This window comes from Sciurus vulgaris (genome assembly GCF_902686455.1).
Source record: "Sciurus vulgaris genome assembly, chromosome: 9".
Lineage (NCBI taxonomy): Eukaryota > Metazoa > Chordata > Mammalia > Rodentia > Sciuridae > Sciurus > Sciurus vulgaris.
Window position 1 is genome coordinate 102,266,296 of NC_136469.1, and position 26,159 is coordinate 102,292,454.

General features: G+C 38.4%; 1 protein-coding gene and 1 pseudogene across 2 annotated transcripts; one reads left to right on the plus strand and one right to left on the minus strand.

Moving 5' to 3' along the window:
• Window positions 1–658: 658 nt before the first annotated feature.
• Window positions 659–25,768, minus strand: TMEM165 (transmembrane protein 165). Its single transcript, XM_079153783.1, has 6 exons — window positions 25,355–25,768; window positions 12,211–12,436; window positions 6,412–6,587; window positions 5,709–5,891; window positions 2,141–2,246; window positions 659–1,446 (listed from the first exon to the last, which is right to left on the minus strand). Exons 1-6 carry the CDS (start codon window positions 25,553–25,555, stop codon window positions 1,370–1,372), a joined length of 969 nt encoding a protein of 322 aa, XP_079009909.1. The 5' UTR covers window positions 25,556–25,768; the 3' UTR covers window positions 659–1,369.
• On the plus strand, window positions 2,258–3,468 carry LOC306669672 (large ribosomal subunit protein eL21-like; annotated as a pseudogene). Its single transcript has one exon. The product of its transcript is annotated as a large ribosomal subunit protein eL21-like (transcript).
• Window positions 25,769–26,159: the final 391 nt, after the last annotated feature.

Sequence of the window (26,159 nt, forward strand, 5' to 3'; positions counted from 1 at the left end):
TGGGGCCCCACCTTGAAATTACTTTGAAGTGCTTTGTGTTAATTCATGAATATTGTGTTTTTCTACCTGATAGTATACACTTTATGGCAGAGAACTTCCAGAAATGACCTTTCCCTTCCCCAGTATTATGCTGCTGCCTAACTAGTCATCTGAAAGCTGCTTTTTAGCAGAGGCTCACTTGTAGGTTTCTTCGCTGCCCTTCCCACAGCTACTGTGATTAGCTGGGTTCTTTCACAAGTTAGATTATATTGTGGACCTTACAGAGGCTGGGAGAACAGCTGTTGTACTGCCTGAGTGGTATAAGTTGGAACAGACTTAAATGACACGGTTTACTGAAGTTGCTATGATAAAATGAGGCATCCTTAGCATAAGGAATAATTGCAGGCTCTGACACTGAACTGCCTGGGTTGCCTCCCTGCTCTACAATGTCACCTTGGGTGAGTTGCCCTTTTTTTTTTTAAATCTTGTATTGGTGCCCACTACCTCAGAGAATGGTGAAGGCCAAGTAAGACAGTGCTTCAGAATAATACCTGGTTCCTGTTAGCTACGTATCAGTGTTTTGTTTCTATATCTACTTTAGAAATGGCCTAGATAATAGTAATACTACTTGGGTAGTTAGGAAAATTAATGACTTGTATAACACACAAGGAAAAACAAGCACTGGTCATACCATTTTTATTTACATTGTATCTATGTTACATTGTTTATTCAACATAGAAAAAATATGAATACATTCATAGTATTCTCTTAATTTGGTAATTCCACATTGTCAAATATTGACTATTTTCATATTGGGTGTCCTACCCAATTAAAAAAAGAATGGACTTCGCAAACAATTCTAGTTGTATCATGTTATTGATATAATAGTATTACCTTGTCTCTTTTTTAAAAACAATCTAACTTTGAAAAGACATGATTAAAAACTACTGCTTACTGGCTTAGGGAAATGTTTTTTTAAAAAGAAATTAATTCATTCTTTCCACAAGGAAATTTTTAAGGTAAACATCTGAAACGCCTCAGTGACCAAGGAGCATATATTCCTTATAAAGGGGTCATGTTGAAAGAAAATCAAGTGGTGGACCCCACTGCACAATGGTTGTATACATACCAAGCCAAAATGGGGACTATATCGACATAATGCTGCAAAAAAAGTCCACACGGAGAAGTCAGATTTCCTTTAAAAATCCATTTTACAAGTAGAATCGGTGATTATCTCTCTTGGACATAATGCTTTCATTAAATGGGTCAAACTCACAAATCAATGCTACAAAATACAGTATTTTCCATCACTTTTAGTTGTAATGTACACTATGTACAGAACGACAATAGTTACCTATCTTATACTAAATACAGATGAACAAATCACTTTTTAAAAACCAGCATCAGGACTTATAAATAGTGCAGAAAATGCAAACGCCAAAAACACAACACCTCCTATGATCGTCACTGGAAGAGAAGAGAAAAAAGTTAAATGAAGCAAAGATTTTTCCTTTACCCTGATATTCTACACACAAAATTATGAGCTAATGAAGTTGCCTATTTTCCCAGTCTAGTAAGCTAACCTTGAAAACACATTAATTTCATTTATACAACAAAGAACAACCATTAACATTCCTGCTCTGAACAGTAAGAATCAGTTTCTTCTCCAGCACTATTCTGAGAAATGATATCATTAAATTAAGACAGTGCTGATAAGCAACAATAGAACTACGATTCATCATAAAACCCAATTATAAGAAGAATGTTCAACAACTTCTGGCTAAAAAAGAGTAGCTAATTAATCATCAGGTCTCCTGATTATAGCTGCATAGGAAATTTTCAGCAGAATCAGTACGCCTGGTCTATACCTATGCTTCCCAATCTTACATATTTTTAAGGTCCAAAATTTCCCATACTTCCACATGATAATTACTATGATATCACTGGTGTCTTTAGATGCATTTTTATTTTACTAACTTCCACCCATGGGGAAAGCAGTCCATAGCAGTGGGTGATACCTAGAACTTCAAAGAAGATAATTACAAAGAGCAGGTGAATTTTAGAACTTAAATACAGAACTAAAACCCTATTTCTAATCTCAGAATGAAAAAAAAAAAAAAAGAATGAGGTTTGCTTTAATTTTAAAAAGCAATTAACTTACCTGTTCTGACAGAGATTTTTTGTGCTATCATTCTTCCTCCAATTACTGCCAATCCAGTGCATAAGCAGTGTCCCACTGTTCCACCCACCGCTACACCATAGGGATCCTGGAAGGAAACAACCAGAAAATCAGGCATGACATCCAAGTTTGTCTCCTTTCGTTCTCTGGATGAATTACATGAATTCCAACATGATTAAACTCCAATTGTGATGAACTCCAACATGATTAAAACAGAAAGGCTTAAAGTTACTGACAGGAGTTAAAATGAAGTTAAGAATCAGATGAAGCCTTTTGGCTGGAACCGCCATCTTCCAGTAATTTGCCAAAATGACGAACACAAAGGGAAAGAGGAGAGGAACCCGATATATGTTCTCTAGGCCTTTTAGAAAACATGGAGTTGTTCCTTTGGCCACATATATGCGAACCTACAAGAAAGGTGATATTGTAACATTAAGGGAATGGGTACCGTTCAAAAAGGAATGCCCCAAAACGTTATCATGGCAAAACTGGGAGAGTCTACAATGTTACCCAGCATGCTGTTGGCATTGTTGTGAATAAGCAAGTGAAGGGCAAGATTCTTGCCAAGAGAATTAATGTGCGTATTGAGCATATTAAGCACTCATAAGAGCCGAGACAGCTTCCTGAAATGTGTGAAGGAAAATGATCAGAAAAAGAAGGAAACCAAAGAGAAAGGTACCTGGATTCAGCTGAAACGCCAGCCTGCTCCACCCAGAGAAGCGCATTTTGTGAGAACAAATGGAAAGGAGACTGAGCTGCTGGAAACTATTCCCTATGAATTCATGGCATAATAAATGTAAAAAAATAAAAACCTGTGAACTTTAAAAAAAAAAAAAAATCAGATGAATCTAATGGTGGATAAGCTAAGGAATTAAATATAATAACCCTGGGAGAGAATGTAAAAGAAGGATGGTGATAACACTCATGAGGAAATCTATCAAAGGATGACAGAGAAGAGGAATCAAAGAGACTGAAAAGGTAGCCAGGCAGTTCACCTGCAGAGAAGCCCAGCAGGTCCAGTCAGTGGCTGCAGTGAGCTCTGAAAGGCACCTAGTCACCACTCTGGTGAGGTGAGATCTGTGGTTTCAAAAGCAGCCAAAGTATGATGCCAAGCCCTTTAAGACTGGGAAGGAGAAGAAAGTGCCATTTGGCAGAGAAGTAGACTTGAAGAAAGGGGGCTTTTCCCCTCACAAAGATAAGAAAGGACTGCATGCTAAAAAGGCCCACAAAATTGGGCTGGGAGAAAGGTAAAGATTTAAGCTGGGGCAGGGGAGATGTGTGAGGAGCTGAGAGCCAGGATATAGGAGGAAGTGAGGAGCTGAGAGCCAGGATATAGGAGAAAGCAAGGGCAGTGTGAGGGGCAGGAAATGAAGCAAGGCGGGCTTATACTCTTCGGAAGCAGGAGGAGGCCAGTGTACGTGCAGAGATAGGAAGTGAAATGGTCTGAAGCATGGGTGGGAAAGTAGGACTACATTTCCCCAAAATTCTATTTGTGTATTATAACCTCTATAACTGCAACCCCAGAAGAAAGACAGCATTATTCTATTTGAAAATGATACCTGAAAACTCACTAAATAAAACCCATTTTTTCAGTCTGTTAATTTATACACTGAATCCTCCCCCTGAAAAAGCCAAGATATACTACTTTGTAAGTATGACTCAAACTTCTCTATTCCCTATCCCCCTTTTTTGCCTAGTACCCATTAACATCTCAAAGATACTAGGGTTCTGTGAAACACAATTTGGGAACACTAATGTTAGAAGCAGAGATACAGTTGTAGAATAAAATGGTTTGAACCTCTGTGTGGTTCATACCAAAAAAGGAATATTAAGGAAACAAAACAGACACAACATATCTGCCCCTTAACAGCTCACTAACACCACTGCAGTGCTGGGTGCGGAAGGGCGTGCTGTGCTGGGGACTGCTGCCTACATGCAGCATCAACCGGTGAAGTAGGTGATACAGCAATAGGGTCACATAACAAACCAGCAGCATGTGCCATGCTCTGGGAGGCTTGGACCAAGGTGTCCAGCACAGAGAGAGAGTCCAGTCTTCCCAAACTGCCACCCAGGAGTGTGTAGGAGAAATGCAGGGATTCTGCCATCGCAGCTCACCCTGCAGAACCTCCCACCCCCACCACGGGCTCACTCACTTTCAAGTCCCAATTCTGGCAATCTGAAAGTCAACAAAAAGCTAGAAATCAAGAAGAATACAGGCTACAGCCATTAAAGTGACATTTTAAAACAAAGTTTTATGGGAATTAAATGAAAAATAGGGATCCTCTTTTTTTTACCAACCCCTTTTCCCAAAATACAGCATTTTTGAGGCTTCTCTGAAAAAATAGTCTTTCCCCAGCTATCTTAGCCCTGGCCCTCAAAATGCTTTATATTTTAAACTGCAGGCTATGTTAAGAAACTTGTTTTTTTATGGTAGACATTCCAAGGATTTAAAAACTATTTTAATTTGAAATTGTACAATTGGATGTAAATATACACAAGAATATTAGTTAAGATCCAAGAACTTGAAAAGTAGTTGCAAATTCCATTCCATAACCCTTTCCCCAACTAAATCTTGATAAATCCATGTGAACAATAAGACACTTCTCTCTGTTCCCCTCAAAAGGAATAAAGGTCAAAGGAAAAAGGTTAAGTAAGAAACCAATAGGTGTCTTTAAAATAAGAGGCATTCAGAAACTGAACAAAACAGAAGAAAGGGCTACAAAGGCAGATGGCCTTGGTCTGATCCTTGTCCTGCTACCCACCAGCCCCAGTTCTCACCCAAGTCACCCCATCTCTCTGGGCCTCAGGATATTTATCTGTTGAGTAAAGGCTGGAAAGAGATGAACTGAGGTCTCTTCTAGTTCACCATCCTAGCACGTGGTAATCTAGAGCTAAGACACAACAAAAATTTTCTATACAGAAACAACTTGCCTACAGTAGTGCCCAAAGATAAGTATTCTTTGTTCTCTGAATACCTTTTAAAATTTCTCTGTCATTAAAATGATGTTGACCAGTGCATAATCCAAGAGCTTCATAATAAATTTGTGAACAACTGAATCAATTCTCCTCCACTGGAAAGCTCAGTTAGGCTGTTTCTAAGATCACTAAATTGCAATAAAAACAAAAGTAACCTGTGCAATATTCAGTTATTTCTTCAGGATAAGAAATAGGAAAACAAAAAGTTACACACTTTAAAAGGCCTTAAATTATTGCCAAACTGGCCTTCAAAAATATTATAACAATTTATATTCTGAACAAGCATACAGAAGAAATTTCTGAGAAAAGCAAGCAAGCCAATCCAAGTTGGCCACAACTTTTGGAGAAATCAGAGGAAAAGGATCAAGTAAAGAGAAAAGAGAGAACAATTAAACTTGGATACAAGAACTTCATTAGATTGGGAGCAGAACTAGAAGGCTAATATGAGAGTGGTTAAGATGATTAGCTATCAAAGAGTCCAACACGGGGAAAAACTCCTGGGCCATGGACACTGAGCAAAGTTACACTGATTGTATTTACTTTCAATATAATCATAGTCTTAAGTCTTACTCACCTCTCTAGCTGCCAGAACAATCGTAGTGAGTTGAGAGCGATCTCCCCATTCTGCTAAGAATGTTAGTGTAAGAGCCTGGACAAAAATGGGTGAGATAAAATGCAGCCACTTTTTCTGAGGTATTGTTGTGCTTGTACCCATTTCAACATCTCCTGGTCCATTCAAGAGTTTAGTTCGTTGAAACTAAAACAAAAAATGTCATCAATACTAGGAAGGAATCGAAATAAGAATAATGAATGATTCTGTGCTAGTTCTATGGAATATGTTCCAAAGAAACTAAATTTCTGTGACCCTAGACTTCCCCTTTGAACCACTGATTCCATGTATCAATACACTATATTCTCAATTTTGTTCCTCAACAAAATAAATCAAATGGCATTTACTGACCACTTCCTATCCTAGATGCTATGGGAGGAACATGTAAAAATCATTAAGTTCAGTTCCTGCTTTTCAGGAGCTATAATACTCTAATAAAGGAACCTGACTGCCAGGTTCAGTATTCATCTCTGCTTCCTTTCTTACCACATTCACACACTAACCCAGAATCCTATCCCTGTAAGCTCTAAGAAGGGAAGCTGAACGAAAGAAGATATTTTTGTGTGCCTTGTACATAACATGTGGCCACTGAAAAAAACCTCTGGATCATGCTTATTTCTCCCTGAGTGCCTTTTTGGCTCAAACATTTAACAGTGCTATGACTTACTTCTTCATCCTTCTTCTTTAATTCTGCTTGAACTTCTTCCAGTTCCTCTTGACCCTCATCTGGGCTCATCTTTAAGCCTTCCCGAAGCATTCTAATGCCAAAAATGGCAAATAGTGCAGTTGAGACATAGTATGTGTACACCCTGGGGATGACGGTGGTGGCATAGCCAAACAAGACTGAAAGAAAACGCCAGCAGTGTATCTGGTTAATTGGCCTATCACAACAACCAGACAGGGTTAACTTCAAGAAATCATAACTTAACCATTGTTAGAGGAAAGATGTTCACATTAGAAACTGCTGTAATAACCTTAAATAACTCATCTTTCCCCCTCCACCAATACTGAACCTTTAAGTCTAACCAAGGCCCTCACACAGCAATGGCCCCGTTGAAGATGGCATATTGACCACCCCTCCAGACCTGTTCAGTCAGGGTCTGGCTTGTCACCTATGTTGTGTAGAGCATATGACTTTGAAGTAGGCTAACTCAGAGGCCCTATAAAGATTCCAAGGAGGCAAGGGTTGTGGCTCAGCCAGTAGAGCACTAGCCTAGCACATGGAAGGCACTGGGTTTGATCCTCAGCACCACATCAAAATAAATATGTGCCCAACTACAACTAAAAAAAAAAAATATATATATATATGAAAAAAAAAAAGATTCCAAGGTTTTATAACCTGGATGCCACGCCCTTTTATATGTAGGTGTTATTCATTACAAATCTTTAAATTACAAACTGATAATGAAGAATAAGATTCTTACACAGCATGATTCAAACTCTGCTCCTTTTTAACTCTTTAAAGTAAGTTTTCTACTGATTTTAGTTATGTAAAACATTAGGATACATTTTGACATGATCACGAAAGCATGGAATATAATTTGCTCTAATTCAGTCCCCAGTGTTCCCCCTCTTCCTTCCTCCTACTCTAAAGTTCTTTATGCAATTTAGTTATAGTTTTTTTTAATTAGTATCTTGTGGATATACTTGATGTTGAGATTCACTATTCTGTATTCATATATGTACATAAGAAAGTTCAGTCAGATTCATTCCATTGTTCTTCCATTTTCCTGACCTGCCTTCCTCCCCACTCAATCCCCCTCATCTACTCTACTGATCTTTCCTCTATTTTGATGAAATCCCCTTTTTTTCCCTTTCTCTCCCCACCCCCCTTATCTGGGGTAATAAGTATGTCTTAAAAGAAAACTAGAAATTCCTTATAGATGTGTGTATATATATACAAACACAATACAGACACATATTTTCTACATCTGTCCACTAAAGCCAAGAAACAAAGAATTCACCTTATGCTCAGATCTAGCCACTGAATGACTTCTCAAGGTTCCTCAGTCAGAAAAATGGCCTATTCCAAGACTGAGCAGAGAAGCTACAGATAAACCTGCAACATCTTGTTATACTAGAAAGTAAGGATGAGCAAAAACAAAGGAGGATGAAACAAGGCCCCAGGGACAGGTTGAAGTGGCTCCCACTGGCCAAATCTGGGACAGGGTAGTCAACAAACCAATTTAATAATTAATTTAAATCACTAGGAAAAGGAATTAAAGAGCCTATACTGACAGTGAATAGGCAAACAAATGGGAGAAGAGCGCTTGCTTACAGAATTCCAAAGCTCACTGTTAAATGTGGATCAAACACTGGAATTACAAAGTCATCAATTTACAAGCACTGAAGGAAGGAAGGTTTAGATCACCCTAGTCATCCTAAATCTACGGGGAAACTGTGACAAGCAATAGGGTGTTTGTATTGTCTTCAAGTGTCTCCGTACAGACTATGTACTGGTTGCAAAGACAGCACCAGAGAAATTTGAACTAGGTGATCAAAATCAACATCCGCATAAGAGGAAAATGGACATTGTGTGTTTCCAGTTAGGCTACTGTTTGAGGGACACAGTATCACCTATGCAGTTTTCCAGTCAAGAATGCATAACTTCAGCTGGATAATCCCAGCAACCTGGGAGGCTAAGGCAGGAAGATCAAAAGTTCAAGACAAACCTCAGCAACTCAGCAAGACCCTGCCTCAAAAATTTAAAAGGGATGGGGATGTGACTCAGTGGTTAAGCACCCCTGGGTTCAATCCCTGGTAACCCCTGAACTAACCCCCCACCAGGACAAAAAGAGTACATAACTTCAATCATGAGGAAACATCAGACAAACAGAAAATGAAGAAAAGTCTCTCAAGTAGGAAGCAGGACACTACTCTTCAAAATCTAATGTCATAAAACATAAGAAAGGGCTATGGAAACATTTCAGATGAAAAGACTAAATAAAGATAATAAATCTACTAGCTAACCTAGACTGAACCTGGGTAAAAGATGGGAAACGCTGCTACAAAGAATAGTCCTGAAGAATATGAATATTGCTGTAAAGAATTTTGTGGCACACACCTGTAATCATGGCTACTCCGGAGGCTGAGCGAGACCAGCCTGGGCAACTCAGTAAGACCCTATCTCAGAGTGAAAAGTACTGGGGAAGTAGCTCAACTGGTAGGGCACTTGCCTCACATGCACACGGCCCTGGGTTCAATCTCCAACACTCCCCACAGAACACACACACACAACAGAATAATGCTAAGCCAACTGACAAAAAAATGTGTGTGGTAGTTCAAGTATTATATATTTATCTATAATTTATATACCTATAGATATATACGTGTGTGTATATACATACAAAATTTAATTTATATACATCAAACAAGTGCTAAAGCAAATGGGGTAAGATGTTAATAATAAGTGAATCTGATAAAAGATATAGAGGTGTTCTTTATACTATCATATTTGTACACCTTTGAAAATGTAATTTCCAGAAAAAAAGTTTCAAAAATTTAAAAATGAAACAGTAAACTTTAAGAATCTCAACTTACTTATCCCTTCATCTTTGCAAACAACAGTCCCTCCTTAACCACACAAAAAATATGCTCCAAAACTTCCTGGATAGTAGCAAACGTATGTACACTGCTTTTCCCACACACCTTGCAGCATGGCCAGAGTACCAGAGTTAATCTGCCCTTCATGTTTCCACTATGCTACTCAGAACACTGGGATTTTCTGTTTAATATTCTTGGACCACAGTTGACCACAGATAACTGAAACCACAGAAAGTGAAACCTCAGGTAATGGGAACTACTGTAATCTTTAAAAAAAGAAAAACTGATACTTACTGAGGCATATGATCTCTATTGGAAGCGAAAAACCAGATGGTATTATGACTTTGTTGTTTCTTCCCCTGGCTCCCGTCTCTCTCCTTTCTTTGGAAACCTTCCCTCTGGCACTCAAGCACTTTTTTGGCAATAGTGAACTAAAATTCACAATATTTCAATTTCCTCAATCATTTCTAACTATATCCAGTTAACTAAGGTACTTCTATTTCTCAGTAAAAGATGAGCATGTAAAAGAATAGTAATTTGATAAATTTTAGAAAAACTTTTTTGGTGTACTTGGTAGTTTCAAATTCTCTGCTTTCGACAAAACTAATAGAAGACCTTAGTGGGCTATCAGCTGATAAGTCATTAAAAATAATTTCTGATGACAGACCATGTGTTTGATTTTAGCATTTAGCTCAGGAGTTCTGAACTGAGTGGCCTGGCTATAACAAAACTCCTGACCATCTATCTACTTTTCTGTGAAATAAAATTTCTCAGCTTTTCCATCTATTTTTTGTTTTTTTGTTTTTTTTTTTTTTTTTTGGGGGGGGGGGTTTACCGTGGATTGAACCCAGGGGCAATTAACCACTGAGCCATATCCTCAGCCATCTTTTTTATTTTATCTAGAGACAGGGTCTTACTTCGTTGCTTGGTGCCTCACTAAGTTGTCGAGGCTGGCTTTGAAGTTGCCATCCTCCTGCCTCAGCCTCCTGAGCTGCTGAGCTTACAGATAAGGCCACCGGGCCCAGCTCTTACATCTATTTTAAGAGGACCAGTGCTGATGTTAAACCTTACTTCATTCTAGGAATAATATTCACTTATAGAATATAAACAATTATAAAAATAAAGCCCCAATGTATCTTAGAGACATAATTTCAATTCTGAAAAGAATGTTTAAATCTGACAAATATTTGCTTTGATCAACTAATAATAACTATTACTCAAACCATACAGGTAAACATTTAGAGACTTAACAAATTTTCAATTTCTTTCAAAATTCAGTATTAAAGGCATATTTTTATTGTAGATATATGTAATAGAAGGATTCATTTAAGATTTTCAAGCAAAACTTCATCATTAGGGTAAAACTGAATAAAGTTAAAATTATAGGAAGAAAATTTAAGTAAATAAAATAAATTTCCAATTGATGAAAAGAGTTCCCCCCCCCCCCCAAAGGAATGATGGTAGTGGTAGCTATCAAACTGTAATGGTATTTAAATTTCACTGAGTATATTTTAAAACACCATAACGGTTTTATATTATAAAACGTAGATCTTTGCTACTCCTTAAATATGCAATGAAAATTCAGTGGGAAGAGAGGGGGCATAATTTTTCAAAATTATTTGCAAGAATACACAGGAAAAAGGTGTGCCAGTTTCTGATAAGAGACTATTTCAAGAAATAAAGGTGAAAAGAGCCGTCAGCACCAGTAGCTAGAGGATGATGAGAAAGGATGGGACAGAAGACAGACACCACAGCTGAAGAGCCGAACACACAGAAGACGTGGGGACCAACAGCCACATCCCGGGGTTGGAAGGGGCACAGAGATGACAGTCTTCTAGCCTCTTTGAAGGACACTTCAACAAAAGATTTTTCTGATACTGTTTAAATTCATCCTAAATAAGTAATGTCATCATTTGCAACTCTCTCCTATTTGTATTTCCTATCATCACTATTTGCTGAGGAGAAAACTGTTTTAACTGTGAAATATTAATAATTTCCTTATTAATTTCCAAAAAGTGATAAGTATTAAAATTGTTTCAATTGTTAAAAAACTCATGTTTATAAAGACATAAACTTTTCTTAAAGTATTCAGGCATCCCATAGCCAAAAAAGAACTTATTCTGCACTTTAAAAAATGAGTTTCATTATGATAAATCTAAAGCATTCTGAGGAAAGAGAGGTGAGTGGTAAAGACTCTAAATAAAATATCTCACTAAGACTGACCAGAGCCCACAGGGTAGGTGGATATTATTTCCATTTTATAGATGAGGAAACTAAAGCTGAAAGAGGTGAAATAACTTTTCCTGAAGCTAATATATTAAAGGGAAAAGCTTAATATTTTCCAGCAAACAATGTGGCTTGAGGTAGCGTTTGAATAACGAGACTAAATTTTGGCATTAAACTGACTTCCGATGATCTAATATTCTACAGAATGCCTATAAAATAGTATATCAAACAGTAACACATGCAGGGATCACCTGATCATAATGGATAAGAACAGCTTAATAACACAATAAACTGAAGCTATATCTCACTTACTGATTACCTCCCAAATGTCCTTCAACAGAAAAATATGGAATTCTTTGTTGTTTCTTAAATCCTTTTTCTAAAATATCATATATAATCAAGCTTAACCAGACTGAAGAGAAAAAAAAAAAAACAAAAAAACTAAAACAATAAAAGTAAGGCTAAAACATCACTGAATAAGTGATGAAGAACTATGCATCTTGGCTATAAACAGCAAAACATTTCATTTTAAAAGTGAGATCTGGCTTTCAAGAATTTATGTGCAGACACCATTTACTGTTTACTAATTCCTAGAATGTAGCAAATTGCAAAATAACTGGTCCAGTGATTGAGCAGCAATGCCACGCACCATGCTCCCCCTCATTCAGCACTCACTCACTGGGGGGAAAACACTCACCTGATAAGCAGGTCATCAGGGCCAAGGCAAGCATAGCTCCAGCCAACACCGTCAGTCGGTTATAGCGCATCGCCATGATGGCCGCTATGAAAAATGTCTTATCACCTAATTCAGACACAATGATGACTGATATGGCAGCGACAAATGCATGAATAAATCCCAAATTGGTTTGGATAGCTGGCTCTTCTTTATTTGTGTGAACTGGGGCTGCTGGTGTAAATCCTTTCTGGAAGGAAAAAAAATTATCATTTACTTTTTGAAACAAATAGTTTAAAATTATTTTACATATGAATAAAATTCAGGGTTTTTTTGTCATGGTCCTCATATTTATTTATCACTTTGAAAGTCAATTGTAAGGACAGTAATCATTTGACTGTAGCTGCTTTATTGCAGAGCTATGTAAAAATTCTCCAAAATGATTTAAAGAAAATATAGACCAACTATAGCCAAACATTAAAACTACTTTTTTTCTAAGTATTTTTTATCTGAGATTTAGTTCTTAGCTATGTCAAATTTTTATTAATTTTTATTAGTAATTTGGGTGGAAGACCCAGGTATGTTTATCAAGCATTCAAGTGACATGAAGCTGAGAAAAACTTATTTGAGACTATAAAATTAACAAAGCAGGAAGAGTTGGCTCAGCTGGGTGCCATGGCACATGCCTATAATTCCAGCAACTTGGACTTGGGAGACTGTAAGCTCAAATCCAGTGACTTAGGAAGACCCTGACTTAAAACACAAAAAAGGGCTGGGATGTAGCTCAGTGCTAAAATGCCTTGGGTTCAATCCCCAGTGCAAAAAAAAAAAAAAAAAAAAAAAAGGTTGGCTCTAGCTAAGACAAGGTTTAATATAGGTAGATGTGTGGATGGTCCCACAATTAAGTCTAAAAATATTCTAGAAGGTAATGTGGCCTAATAAAAAGGCAAACCATGGTCTTGGTTGGCATGAAGATGGTCCCACTCTTGAAGGCACCATTCTCTGAAGATCACCCAAGATGGAGAGAGAATCTAAAACCAGGGTTTGACAAGCTATGTGGAGGCCAACCCAGCCTGTTTGAGCAAGGGATGTTTTTTACCTGTTAAAGAGGTTATAAAAAGTAAGAAACAGGGAGGGAGGGAGGGAGGGAGTTTGAGAGATGGGAAAATGAGGAAAAGAGGAGAGAGGGAAGGAAAGAAAGAACATTGTATAGCATAGATATAACCAGCAAAACCTAAAATATTTATTATCTGGCTCATTACCAAAAACGTTTACTGGCTTGGACTCTTAAGACAATCACAAGAGACCAGGAAAAACAGTAATTGGGAAAGTCTGTGTATCAGTCCGTCCACTATATGATCCCAAGAGGCAGAACTAAAAAGTTATAGGTGCAGGTTTCAGATTAATTCAGAGAAAAGGTTCCTATCTCAAAAGAGCCACCCAAAGCTGGAATGGGCTGGTAAGATAAGAACTTCCCTTCTCAATGTCTTGAGTGCTAGGGAAGGGAACCAATGCTTAAAGGAAACTGACTTCACACTGGTTCTCAACCAGGGTACCTATGTCTCCCAGAGGGCAGCTGGCAATGTTTGGAAACACTCTGGTTGTTACAAATGAAGGGGAATGACTGGCATCTAGTGGGTAAAGGCAGGGATACTGCTAGATATCGTACAATGCACAGGATCTCCCCCTGAACGAAAAATTATATATTCAAGATGTCAATAGTTCCCAGGTTGAGAAATACTGGACTAGTTAACACTTCTAAAGGTTTCTTCTGATCCTAACAGCTTATCTTTGATAAATTTTTAAAGCTTACCAATCTCTACAAATCCAAGACATAAAAAAGAAACCTAAGACAGTAAGTTATTTTATAAGGGTAAAAACAGAAGCAGTGACACACACCTGTAATCCCAGCAGCTCAGCTTGGGAGGCTGAGGCAGGAGGATGGCAAGTTCAAAGCCAGTCTCAGGAAAGATGAGGCACTAAGCAACTCAGTGAGACTCAATAAAATACAAAATAGGACTAGGGATGTGGCTCCATGGTTGAGTGCCCCTGAGTTCAATCCCTGATACCCACCCCCAAAATAGAAATAAGATGTTTTACAAAAGTCTGGATCAGAGATATCAAAAGGGTAAAATCCTAAATTTATAGTATGCATGTCATTTCTTAACACACAACATAAACTTGACTTCAAAATACCATGGTACAAATAAAAATTTAAGCATTACTCAGATTAGAGCTCCAAGCTAAAAATGGGTAATTTAACCACTAATAAAACTTTTTGAGCCTTGGCAGTCAGCTCTTGATTGTGCAAGTACCATCTTAAGGGCTTCTAGGTTCTCTAATCACCATTTGAATTCCACACCTCCTGGGGCTGGCGTTGGGGCTCAGTGGTACAACACTCGCCTAGCATGTGTGAGGCACTGGGTTTGAGTCTCAGAACTGCATATAAATAAATAAAAATAAAGGTCCATCAAAAGCTAAAAAAAATACAAAATAAATAAAACAAAAATAAAAATGAGCCTCCTGTCTCTTTTAATACTCTAGGAGAATTAAGTATCCCAAACACACATGTATTTCACCTAGTCTCTCCTTCACATAATGTTTTCCTGCTGGCTAGATAAGCTTTATATATGAAAAAATTTCATTGTAAAATTAAAAAATCTGAAATCGAAGGAAAATTTAAGAGATAAATATATACAATCTGTGATCAATTAACACCAAGCTCAAAAAGAAAATGTTTATTTTAAAAATCAAACCACAACAGTGATCAAAACTACATATTTCCAAGGTTTTATAATTCCTAGCCACAAAAACATGACTACATTATTTAGTTTCTGTTCTTCTGTGAGATGTGAAGGATAAAATAAAACTTAAGACTACAAAAAAACTACATATTCTTAAAAACCTTCATATATAGAGGAACATAAGAAAAGTCAATTTATAGCTTTTGTGGCATAGTAAGCCCTAGATGGTCAAAATCATACTGTTATTCTGGTGATAATAACATATGACAACTGGAGACTGGGGCAGGAGGATCACTAAGTTTGAAGCCAGCCTGGACAACCAAGCAAGACCCTACCTATAAATAAAAATAAAAAAGATCTGAGACATAGTTCAGTGGTAGAGTGCCCTGGGTTCAATCCTCAGTGCTGCCAAATGAAGAAAGAAAATAAAGGGGGAGGGGGGGGGTGACCAAAAACATCTAAGACAAAAAGTATCGGCACTGTGAAGATAGATTTTTAAAAATAAAAAACATATAAAAACATTGGAAGGGTTAGAAAATGATCATTCATCATTCATTTATTGCTCACTATGTGTAAGGATCATTTCCTTTGTCTGATCCACCTTCACAGTGGTAAAATCCATAGGCTCTGGAAATAAACTGTCTGGGTTCACATCCAAAGCTTTACCATTCACTGTGACCTTGCGCCACTAAGTAAACTTTCCTGTGACTCAAGTTCATCTCTAAAATATGAGGTAACTATGCCCCAGGACTGCTGTGAGCTAAATGAATGAAGTCCTTAGGATGATGCCTAGCACGCAGTTTTTGTAGAATCACACAACATGACCAGCTTATTTATCTTTCTGAAACTAATGATATCATGTTGCCATACTTTAAAACATAAAAAAAAGTTAAAATTATTTGGAACAGCATTTTAACTCAATACCTCTAAAACACTATTTAAATTATAAGCAATATTTTTAAAATTACTAATGAAATACATTAACATTCTCTTTTTTCAAACTGTCTTTAAACTCCAGTGTATACCACACACGTGGCTCATGGCTACAGTATTTGTGGTACAGCCTGACAGCCTGCCAAGCTTATGCTAACCACAGGTTGTGAGTCACACAGTCCTATCTGCTCCGACCTCCTTTTCATTACCCTCCTATTCAAGATTCCTCAAGAGCCAACTCAAACAGAACCTCCTGAGCAAAGCCTACCCCGGTAACTTCAGCAATTAATGATCCTGCCCCTTTAAAACAAAACTCAACACATAATGTAGGCAGTAAGTCAAGGTAGGAACAGTAACAAAACTGAGTTTAAGATAGAAACACTCAGGAGCTCATCTTTTTGCATTAGAAACATGTATAAATGTAATGCTATCATTTGTAAATAAAAAGAAAAAAATAAATTTCCATCAATAGAAACTATTAAATGGTAAATCCATTAACAACAGTATGGAGCTAAAAGAATGTTTAAATATACTAATATAGAAAAATCATTAAGATACTTTAACTTGAAATATCTATGTCTGCAGTCATCACGGGGAGAGGGGATACACATAATACAATATGTATACTATTGTAAATACAGAACAAATTTCAAGAAACAATAATGCATGTTTCCAAGGAGGAAACAGAATGACCAGAATAGGAGTTTGAAAATTTTCTTAATCAAATATTTAATAGCTTCATGGACTACTTTTTTAGTTTCCATGGTAATTACTCAACTACTGCTGCTACAACTTGAAAGCAGTGTGGTTCTGTTGAAATAAAACTTTATTTACATGAATAAGCAGCTAGTAATAAACTATAGTTTGCTGATCCCTGAACCAAAATTCAAGGGGAAAAAGAGGCATACTTCTCACTCTAGGTTCTTCACTACCTTCAGGATTGTGTTTTATCACATACACAACTATAGACATATAGTGCATCACTTCAAAAACCTCTTAACCCAACCTCTGACTCCAACTCTTGGAGAGCAATTCCTTGCAGACTATGGTTGGCTTTAGGCAGGTCCAACCAGAAAGCACACTGTTTTGTACTTACTTGTTTTGCTAGCTGGGAATGTGGGGGCGTTAATAACGGTGGGTCAACCTTTGGCCAATTAGGGAAGTCGGCTGTGACATTCATTTCATAGGCTCCCTGAAGGTCTCAAGTGGGATACAGTACTACTCACTCTTGGTGCAGCTAACTTGAACATGCATTTAGAGTATAAGTATTCACCTCCTTTCCTGTACTGGCAATGGGAAAGAGTGCAGGCATGTTCTGAGACCAGGCAGTAAGCCATCAGATGAGTGACTGGATAAGATGAGAAAGATATTGAGCCTAGAGTGAAAATGCTGTTTATGGTGTAACTTAGAACAAGAGGGAAGCCCCTAAAAGTTTTTGAGTACAAAACACAAACACGATTCAGACACTGTGACTAATAATCAGGGCAGAGAGTAGAGATACCAGCTACTGGACCAATTAATTAGGTCAGCTGTGTAACACCAGTGCTGAGGACAAATTAGAGAAGGAAAAAAAAGTATGCATATGATGGAAAGGAAAAAAAAAAAAAAAACAAAACCAATGGGCCTTTTAAAGGATCAGAAATAGCTGTGAGGTGTTTTGGTCTGGTTGGCTGAGAAAAAAATTAGTACTCCTAAAAGATAAGCGGGAAAGAGGAATAAGATTGATTTCAGATATGTTCAATTTGAAGTGACAAGAAGCATTTCAAATGAAGTTTTCTAAAAGGTCTCAGAAGTAGGTCTTATTAGGACAGGACAGCCTCACAATATGTATCTGGTTGCTGCAACCTCAATTAGCTGGAGCTTTTTACGTAGATGATATTTCCACAGCAGAAAGCAGAGCTAACTCAGAAAACGAGCCTTACAGATTAAGCCTACGAGAGCTCTGTTGTTCACCAGTGTCCCTCCCGAGTTACCTTCATCTTCAGACTGGTCAACTCAAGGAAGAGAGCTGTCTCATCTGTAGCATTATGTAGTCCTGTCTTTCAGAGTTCACGATGCCTTTAAATTCGACTCCCACCTACACTCTAAGATTAATTTCCAGCCCATTTTCCAGCTCCCACCTGTCACCATGGCCTGGAGTTGCCTTATCATTTCTTATCCTGGGTACTTCTCTATTACTTTGAGCTCGGTTACATTTTAACACTTGGAGGTAATTTTATAACATTTTTCTGTGTTTCAAAAAAGGAGGGAAGCTTTCCACATTATTTATGTCTCAACATACTCATATGATATTCATTTAGGGATCTGAATCTAAAACCACAATATCTCCCATTTCAAATATGGAAATTCTAATCTAAACAAATCATTTCCTGAATTTCTGTCTCTTCTCTTAATCATCTACAAACTTCATGCTCTACTATACATGCCAAATCTATGAGAAATATTTAAATAATTCCTGTGGCTTTACCTTGCCATTCCAACTATTCATGAACCTATCAGACAAATAATGCCTGAACATCTTAAAAAGCACATTAGAACTACAAAGCCTGAAGAGGAAAGGGGATGTTAATAGAAACTTATCACTTGAGTATTTTGATGAGCACACTTCAGGGTACTTCTATATATAGAATGATATTCTATAGAATTTAACAAAATACATATATACTACACATCCTACTCCCTTATGGATGGTTTTGCATATAAGACATTTTCTGCTCCAGTATAAGTGGCCTAAGAGTCTTAGTGTTAACATCTGCAAAGTATTCTGATAATAAAAAGTATAATTTTTTATTGAACCAGTTTCCAGCCAGTGATTCGTATGATGGTCAGTTTTATGTACCATCATGGTAGGCTACTGCCCCCAGCTATGCAATCATACAATTAAGTATGCTATGGCAACACAGGTCTCTTGCAGAAGTGATTATAGTCCACAATCAGTTGGTTTTCAGTACGGGAGATTACTTGAGATCATCTGAGTAGACTGCATTCAGTCATCTGAAAGTCCATATGACCAAAGCTGAGGTTCCTCTGCAAAGCACAAAGTACAACTGTTAAACCATTTCAGGCCATGCTGGAGAGTAACACCTTGTCTGCTGGACTGGCTTATCCTATAGATAACTAATTTGCCTGATCATCCCTCACAACTCGCCAAATTCTTGCAATAAATCTTAAAAAAAAAAGTCCTACAAACAATCTTAGAAAATCTATTATTTAGGGAAGGGACCAGGGTAGAAAAGGAACAAAGAAAAACAAAGAAAAATTGTCTTAGAAAGCCAGCCACCAAGTACATCATTTACTGTACCTAACAGTAGGGGTAGCTATTATTTACTGAGCCACTAACCAGATAACACCAAATATTTTCATACGTATTGTTTCATTTGCTATTCAAAAAGTTAAAGAGCTATTAGTCCAATTTAACACAGGAGGAGAAACAGATGTCAAAGAGGCTTAAATGTGTAGGACTCTTAAAAATTTAAATGAGTTCACAGTGTCAAATGGGAACTGAAAAAGACTTGGCAATTTGCTGTTATGGTACCCTTCAAAAATGGAATCTCAACAAAAAGGCAGGAGGGAAGCCAGACAGAAAGATTAAAAAGCAAAGTGCAAAAGCAGCTAATCCCCTAGTTAGAAGTTTGGTTTATAAAGCTGAAGAAACAAACTAATGCTGTCAAGTAGGGCTAAATGGATGGTTTTTTTTTTTTTTTTCTTTTTTAATTTACCAAACCTGTGACTATATACAAGCAGACAGGAAGGAAACAATGGAGAGAATTAAGGTATTGACGAAGGCAGAAGAGGAACATGGTCACAGAGAAAATAAAGGTATTAAAGGAGAATAGGAACATGGTCACAGAGAGGAAGTATAGCAAGGATGATAGTTTTGTCCAAAACATAAAAAAAGAGCAAAAGTATGAGCACAGAAGCAAATATTTGGATGCATACTGGAGAGTCAGACGCAGAAAGTACAATTTCCATTTAGATACTCCATGATTCAGTTACCCAGTGTTCTACCATAGGAAGTAATGAAATGCAAGTGTTTTTCTTGGTATAAATACCACTACTTTAATGTCTGAAACAAAAATAACACCTTAAGAACAGGAACCACTTGTAATTACAAAAAACTTGCTGATTAAAACTCTTCTACAGCAAGTTGAAATTTTAATTCCAAATTAGAAAACTGTGTATGTGTAGTCCTCATTTAAAAAGTATTCTTTTATACTTTCTTGATCCTCAAGAGAAGGAAGAAAGCGACAATCAATAAAGAAAAAATAATTCCTATTCTGGCTCTAGAGTTCAAATTAACACAAATGTTGAAATGGATACAGACATCTGCACTGGAATCTCCAACTATACAAAATGAAACTAGAGAAGATGCTTGCTTTGAAACAAAATCTAGAGCTTGCTACCAAGAAAAAAAGACTCATGTCCCTGCAAAAAAAAAAAAAAAAAAAAAAAAAAAAAAAAAAAAAAAAAAAAAACTGCTCAACAAAAGTTATCAAAGAGGTGGAATTATTTTGAGGAGTCAGAAGAAAATGCTTAGCATTAGCTCAGAACTGTTTCCTCAACACTATTTTACTGATATGAATCTGAAAAGTTTTTTCAGAAATTGTAAAAATGTGCACAAAAATACACATTAATTTAAACAGTGACACCATGAATAAGTCTGATTTCAAGACTGCATTCAAATTAAAGACATACCTGTGTTTGTGGTGCTGGGATTCAAACCCAGGGCCTCTTGTGTGCTAGGCAACTACTAGCACTGAGCTAAAAACTGGCCGCCCAAGATATGACATTTTAAATTTTCTCTGTTGTTTTTGTATTTGTAGATGATTTGGCTCATTGTTTTTAAAATACACTTTATTTTATTACTGTTACTTGATATTAGTATGTTTAAAAATTACTTTTTAAAAATATACTTAATGCTTGGTAACTTTATGGTACTATTCTATATAATGCTTCATAAAACTAAGAATTAGAAATTTAGTAAATATATGTAGTTTTCACTGAATTTTCCTCCTCCTCCTCCTTCTTTTTTTTTTTTTCCTGCAGTATCCAAGAATGAAATCAGGGTCTGGTACACACTAGACAAGTGTTTTATCATTGAGCTACATCCCCAGCCCTTTTCCTTTTGAGACAGGAGCTTGCTAGGTTACCCAAGCTGACCTCAAACTTACTTGCCATTCTCCTTCCTCAGCCTCCCAAGTAGCTGAGATTGCAGAGGTGCACTAACACAGCTGGCTCAATTTTTCTTAATGAACTGCTTTGATGATAGAATACCACCAAATAAATTCAGTAACATAACAGAGAAAGTAATTATGAGTACATTAGAGTTCTCATAGGGGACAGCCTCGATCTTAGCCTCGTTCTTAGTTCAATCAAGGCTGAACTGGACGAGGTAGAACTGCAACTTAATAAAAATGGGGCGGGGGATACTTAAAAGATCCTGTAGAAGTTGTTCCCATGGTTAAAAGACAATTAAAAAAAAAAAAAAAAAAGTCACGAAAATGAGAAACTATACTGGGTCAGGTAATAAAATTTTTTCAGGTTTATCAACAGTGATCTGGCTACAACCAGAATACTACTTCTCTGAATGTCCAGAATATTCAACAAATGATAAACTACCTTTATTAGATCTAGCTGATCTCTCCCAACATAAAGGACTTATGCTTTGTATATATGTACTCTCTCTAGGGAAGTAAAGAAGGGGGAAAAAAACCTAAGTAGGTCACTAGAAACATAAACTGCATAAAACAAAGGATCCAAGAGTACTTTTTTCCCCGTGGTTTGTCCATTGGGGTTTATTCATGACTTAAGTACAGAGTAAACTCCTCCAACTTCTTTTTAAACTGCTTATTGGGGGAGAGGGGGGAATCCAACAGAGAAAGTCCAGTTTAGAAGTTCAGTCACCTCACTTTAAAGCACCCTGTTAAGATGCAACTAATGTTTACAATTCAGCTTCCACCTGAATGCATGAATCCACTAAGGGACTTTTTTCCCCTCCATTTTTAGAAGTCCACTCACAAAGCTGCATAAAAAGGCTAAACTTAGTGGGGCTTGTGGCTCAGTGGTAGAGCCACTCGTTTTAGCATGTGTGAGGAACTGGGTTCAATGCTCAGCACCACAAAAAAAAAAAAAAAAAAAATTAAAAAAGAGGTTAAATTTAAATTCCTATCCCTTTAAAAGACATACTATGTATAGTTATAAAGCACTTCAGCTGAAACTTGGTATTCAGCAATGCTGAACCCTTGTATATGTGGCTATTAAACTGTACTTTGATCATTTTTTATCACCATTAGGTGGACCAAAAAAAGCAAATGAAACTTATATTGCAGAGTTTAGAAAATATGTGAAAGAAAAGTTTTTCAATATGCTGTAGTACTGTAAATAAAAGTGGAGCATCAGTTATAAAAAAATTAAAGTGAAAATATTATTAAAACAAGGCAATTATATTCTGCTGTAGGAATTTAAAATAAATTCCTAACTCCAAAGGACCAAGAATACATGAAAATATTATAGGGAAAAATAACATTATATTGGACCTCCATTTACCTCCCCACCCCTAGTTTTAAAGACAAAGATCCTTCTGACCACTCAAATGTGGTCACTATACACTGTTTCTATCACTGTAACTTGTATTTTACATGACTACATTTTCCCCAGATTCCTAAAAAGGGTTATTAATAGCTCTAACTACTATTACTATCTACCATTAGTTGTCTTAAAAATCACGATTCCAACTTCAACAAAATGCCTAAAAGTTACACATTCATAAATCTCTCTCATGCACAGTTACTTAACCCAAAATAGTTATTATTATAAAATAAACTTCTGATATTGAGTTAAATGACAGTGGGCTAAATGATGAACACTGAGACAAAGTTCATTAATGAGCATTTCAGCTCAATGTCAGAAGTAGATGTGGAGAGGTACGAGAGCTGAGCCAGGGAGTGACAGGCATAGCTGTCTGAACCGCAGCCCACTCCTGACCGATGGAGACGGAGGCAGGGTGGGCAGAGGAAGACAGCAGAGAAGCCCACTCTTCACTGCCCTTGTACCAGTGGAGACCCTGGTCTCTCATGATGGTAAATGATTCACACTTCTTGAATACCTCTGATGTGACTTACACAAAACATCAGTTATCATGATGCGTATGTTTATTACTATTAAGTTTCAATGCTTCTAATCTTTTCTTATGCATTTTTTATTTTACAAAAATCCTAGAATTAACAACTATATAACCAGCTAAAACTAAAAATTTTAAACCAATACCAATCTATGAATGGATATAATCTCATTTCAGGCAGCAGGTGATTATTACTTAGTTTTTCTTAATTTCATCTAGCAGATTCGTCATCAACTGAAAGAGAGACTACACATAGTATTAAAAATAGTTTTTTTCTGATTGAATTCATTTTAGAGTTTTTCCATAAAAGCATTCAATAACTGATAGAAACCTGACAGGTAAATACTTCAATTCACTTACAGAAAATTATTTAATAAACACAAAGAATAGGCAAGGCCTTATGGAAGAGACAAAGATGAGTAAGGTATAACCATGTTCTCAGACATTCTAAAAAGCCAGCAGGGGCAGATGAAATATGTACACAAATTATGAGAATCCAAGTAGCAGGATCTAAGTGTAAATATAGAAAGACAGAAACAAAAGGCTAAAGCATAAAGGGGAAAAGGAAAGCCAAGCATCAGGACCAAAGACCTATATTGGCACAATATCCAACAAACCATAAAATCCATTAATAAATAAATAGGTTAAAAGAGCTCTCATTTGATACAATGGACGCTAAGGGTACCTGATAAGACTTTGCAATTTGAATTTTAATTGTGGTTCTGCTGAGAATGAACTTCTTAGCTCTGGGACATTAAACCATCACTCTTTCCAAACCTAGGTTTCCCCATCCATGAACAGGAAATGGCACCTGCTCTACCTGCTTAACAAGCAATTTTGAAGATGAAATCAGCTCCCAGAATCTTAAGTTCCCCGTAACTTTAAATCTTCTCAGAGGTGGCCAGTTATTCAACTTCTTCCTGAATACTTCCAGTGAAGAGAATTTCATTATTTCTCAAAATCCATTACTACATTTTGGACTGCTCTAATTCTTAGAAAGTTCTTGATGTATGAAACCAAAATCAGACTCAGAAATTTCCATTCTGAGGTAATACACAGAAAAACAAAACATAAATCTGGAAAAGTCAAACAAGGTAACACCCAATGATGTGAATAAGTAAAAACTCATGTTAATCAGAGAAGAGAGAAATCACTTTTAACCAGGAAATTTTAGGGAAGGTACTAAGGAGAGTAGGTATCTGCTGGTTTTTGAAGGTGGGAAAGGTCCTGACCCACAGGCTTCAAACTTCTGAGTTTTTCTTTTAGAGAGGTCTTTTGTTTGGGAGAAACCAGAAAAACATCACCTGGCATGTCTGAAAGTACTCTTGAAGCATGTGTTGTTTTTTAGAGTACACCATATGAGCAAGGGAGTGGTGGTTAGCTGGAGCCAGATCATTTAGAAGACTGAATATCCATTCCACAAACAATGCCGAACTGAAATTATTATGAAGGGCAATTCACTGAAGATTGCTGATATGATGGTAGAATTCAATGTTGAGAAAAATTAGATGGAGATGGGTTGAATGGGGACTGGGATAGACAAAGTTGGGCAGTTGGACCCCAAAGTAGCCCTACTAGGTGAGATAATAAGGGGTCCAGAACTTGAGAGTTCAAATTGGCAATGGACAGAGCGCCCAAGACTGAAAGACGAAAAATTTTAAATGTTGCCAAGTGAATGAGAAAGGAGTGATTCTCTTAAAGCCGATTAAAAAGTTAGTTTCTATCTATTTAGTGAAGGCCAAACAAAATATAGGATTCTGGTTTACTAATAAATTTAGTTTTGGCATCCCACACCGCTGTATCACTCAGTGCCACTCAAAACTGATTATTCCTCCGCGTTCCTGAGGGCTACTTTCTGCAAACCATAGCACGTTTTCAAAAAGTTTGAGTTGGGATACATAATCCACACACACTGAATTTGGCAGAAAACCACTGACCTGATTAGCAGTTTGAATATTCTGTTTAATAATGAAATGGCCGATGTGATTATCCTTAGGGATTTAAAAAATTCTCCCAGTTGCCCTCTGCTAAAAACTTTCTACTTGGGATCCGCATTTCCAGTATTTCCAGTATGACACATCTGATCGCCAAGACGCTGCTTCCCGAGCCGCATCTTGATCCGCCGAACTAAAGGTACTCGGCTGGCTCTCCCTCTCCCTTCCCCCATAAGGAGCTAGGCGAGGCCTGGCCTCACCCGGGAAAGGACGCAGTCGATCGCCTTCCTCCTGGCGAGCCGGGGCGAGCTCCCCTCCCCCAGTCGGCGCCGGGGCGGAGGGCGGCGCTCTCGCCGGCCCGGAGCCTGGTACCCTGAGCAGCCGGCTCCGCAGCCTCGTGCGCCCCATCCCCCGCCTGCCCAGCCCGGCCCGCTCACCTCGGCCCGGGCCGGCTCGGGCCCCTGCACGCCAGCGGGCTGCGGCTGCAGCTGCTGGGCAGCTGCCGGCGGTTCCTTGTTCCGGTGGCTCAGGTCTTCGTCCGGACCCGCCCGGACCCCGACCACCGACCACAGCAAAGGAACCAGCAGGAGCAGAAGCAGCCGGGGCGCCGATGCGCGGCCGCTCCCCCAGGCCGCCATCCCGCCCGCCCAGCCGCCCGCGCACGGGCGCCGCAGGAGGAAGTGCCGGTGACGGGAAGCCGCGACCCGGAGCCGCCTGGGCGGCGCGTCCGTCACGCCTCGCCGCTGCTCAGTGAGCAGCGCGCACCATGCGGGTGGTGGGAGAGGCCGGCGAGAGGTTAGCGCAGGCCGCGTCCGCTGCTGCACAACTGGCGGGCACCCTCACCCGCGGCGGCCACACGACTCCTCTAACTGCCTCCGTGCGGCCCTGCCCCAACTCCAGGCCCCGCCCCCCACCCATGACGGGCTCCCATTGGCCTGGCGTCCGCCTCGGCGTCGTGACGTCCTTGGGCAGGTTGAGGTGCGGTTCGCACGCTCCTCCCATTGGACCCGGCACTCCGGCAGGTACCCAGGTCCGGGTTGGTAGTTCGCTGTGGGCATCTTTCCCGCGCCCCACCTGGAACCCGGTTCCCCTCTCTGTGCCTCACCGCCCCAGGACTGCTCAGCTATCGCTTATGCTTCCCACGCCCCTTTGGCCTTAATATCCAGACCTGTCCTTTCCTACTCTCAGCCTTTTTTAGATGTCGGATTAGTTCCAGCGCCGCTAGTTACGTGGCACTTACCC

Excerpts from the sequence above, each read along its gene's own strand:
- TMEM165 (XM_079153783.1), bottom strand. The coding sequence starts at position 25,555 with ATGGCGGCCTGGGGGAGCGGCCGCGCATCGGCGCCCCGGCTGCTTCTG. Across the intron at positions 6,588-12,210 it reads CCTGATGACCTGCTTATCAG|TCTTGTTTGGCTATGCCACC; the intron begins GTGAGTGTTTTC and ends GTTTTCTTTCAG. Across the intron at positions 1,447-2,140 it reads AAAAATCTCTGTCAGAACAG|TGACGATCATAGGAGGTGTT; the intron begins GTAAGTTAATTG and ends CTTCTCTTCCAG.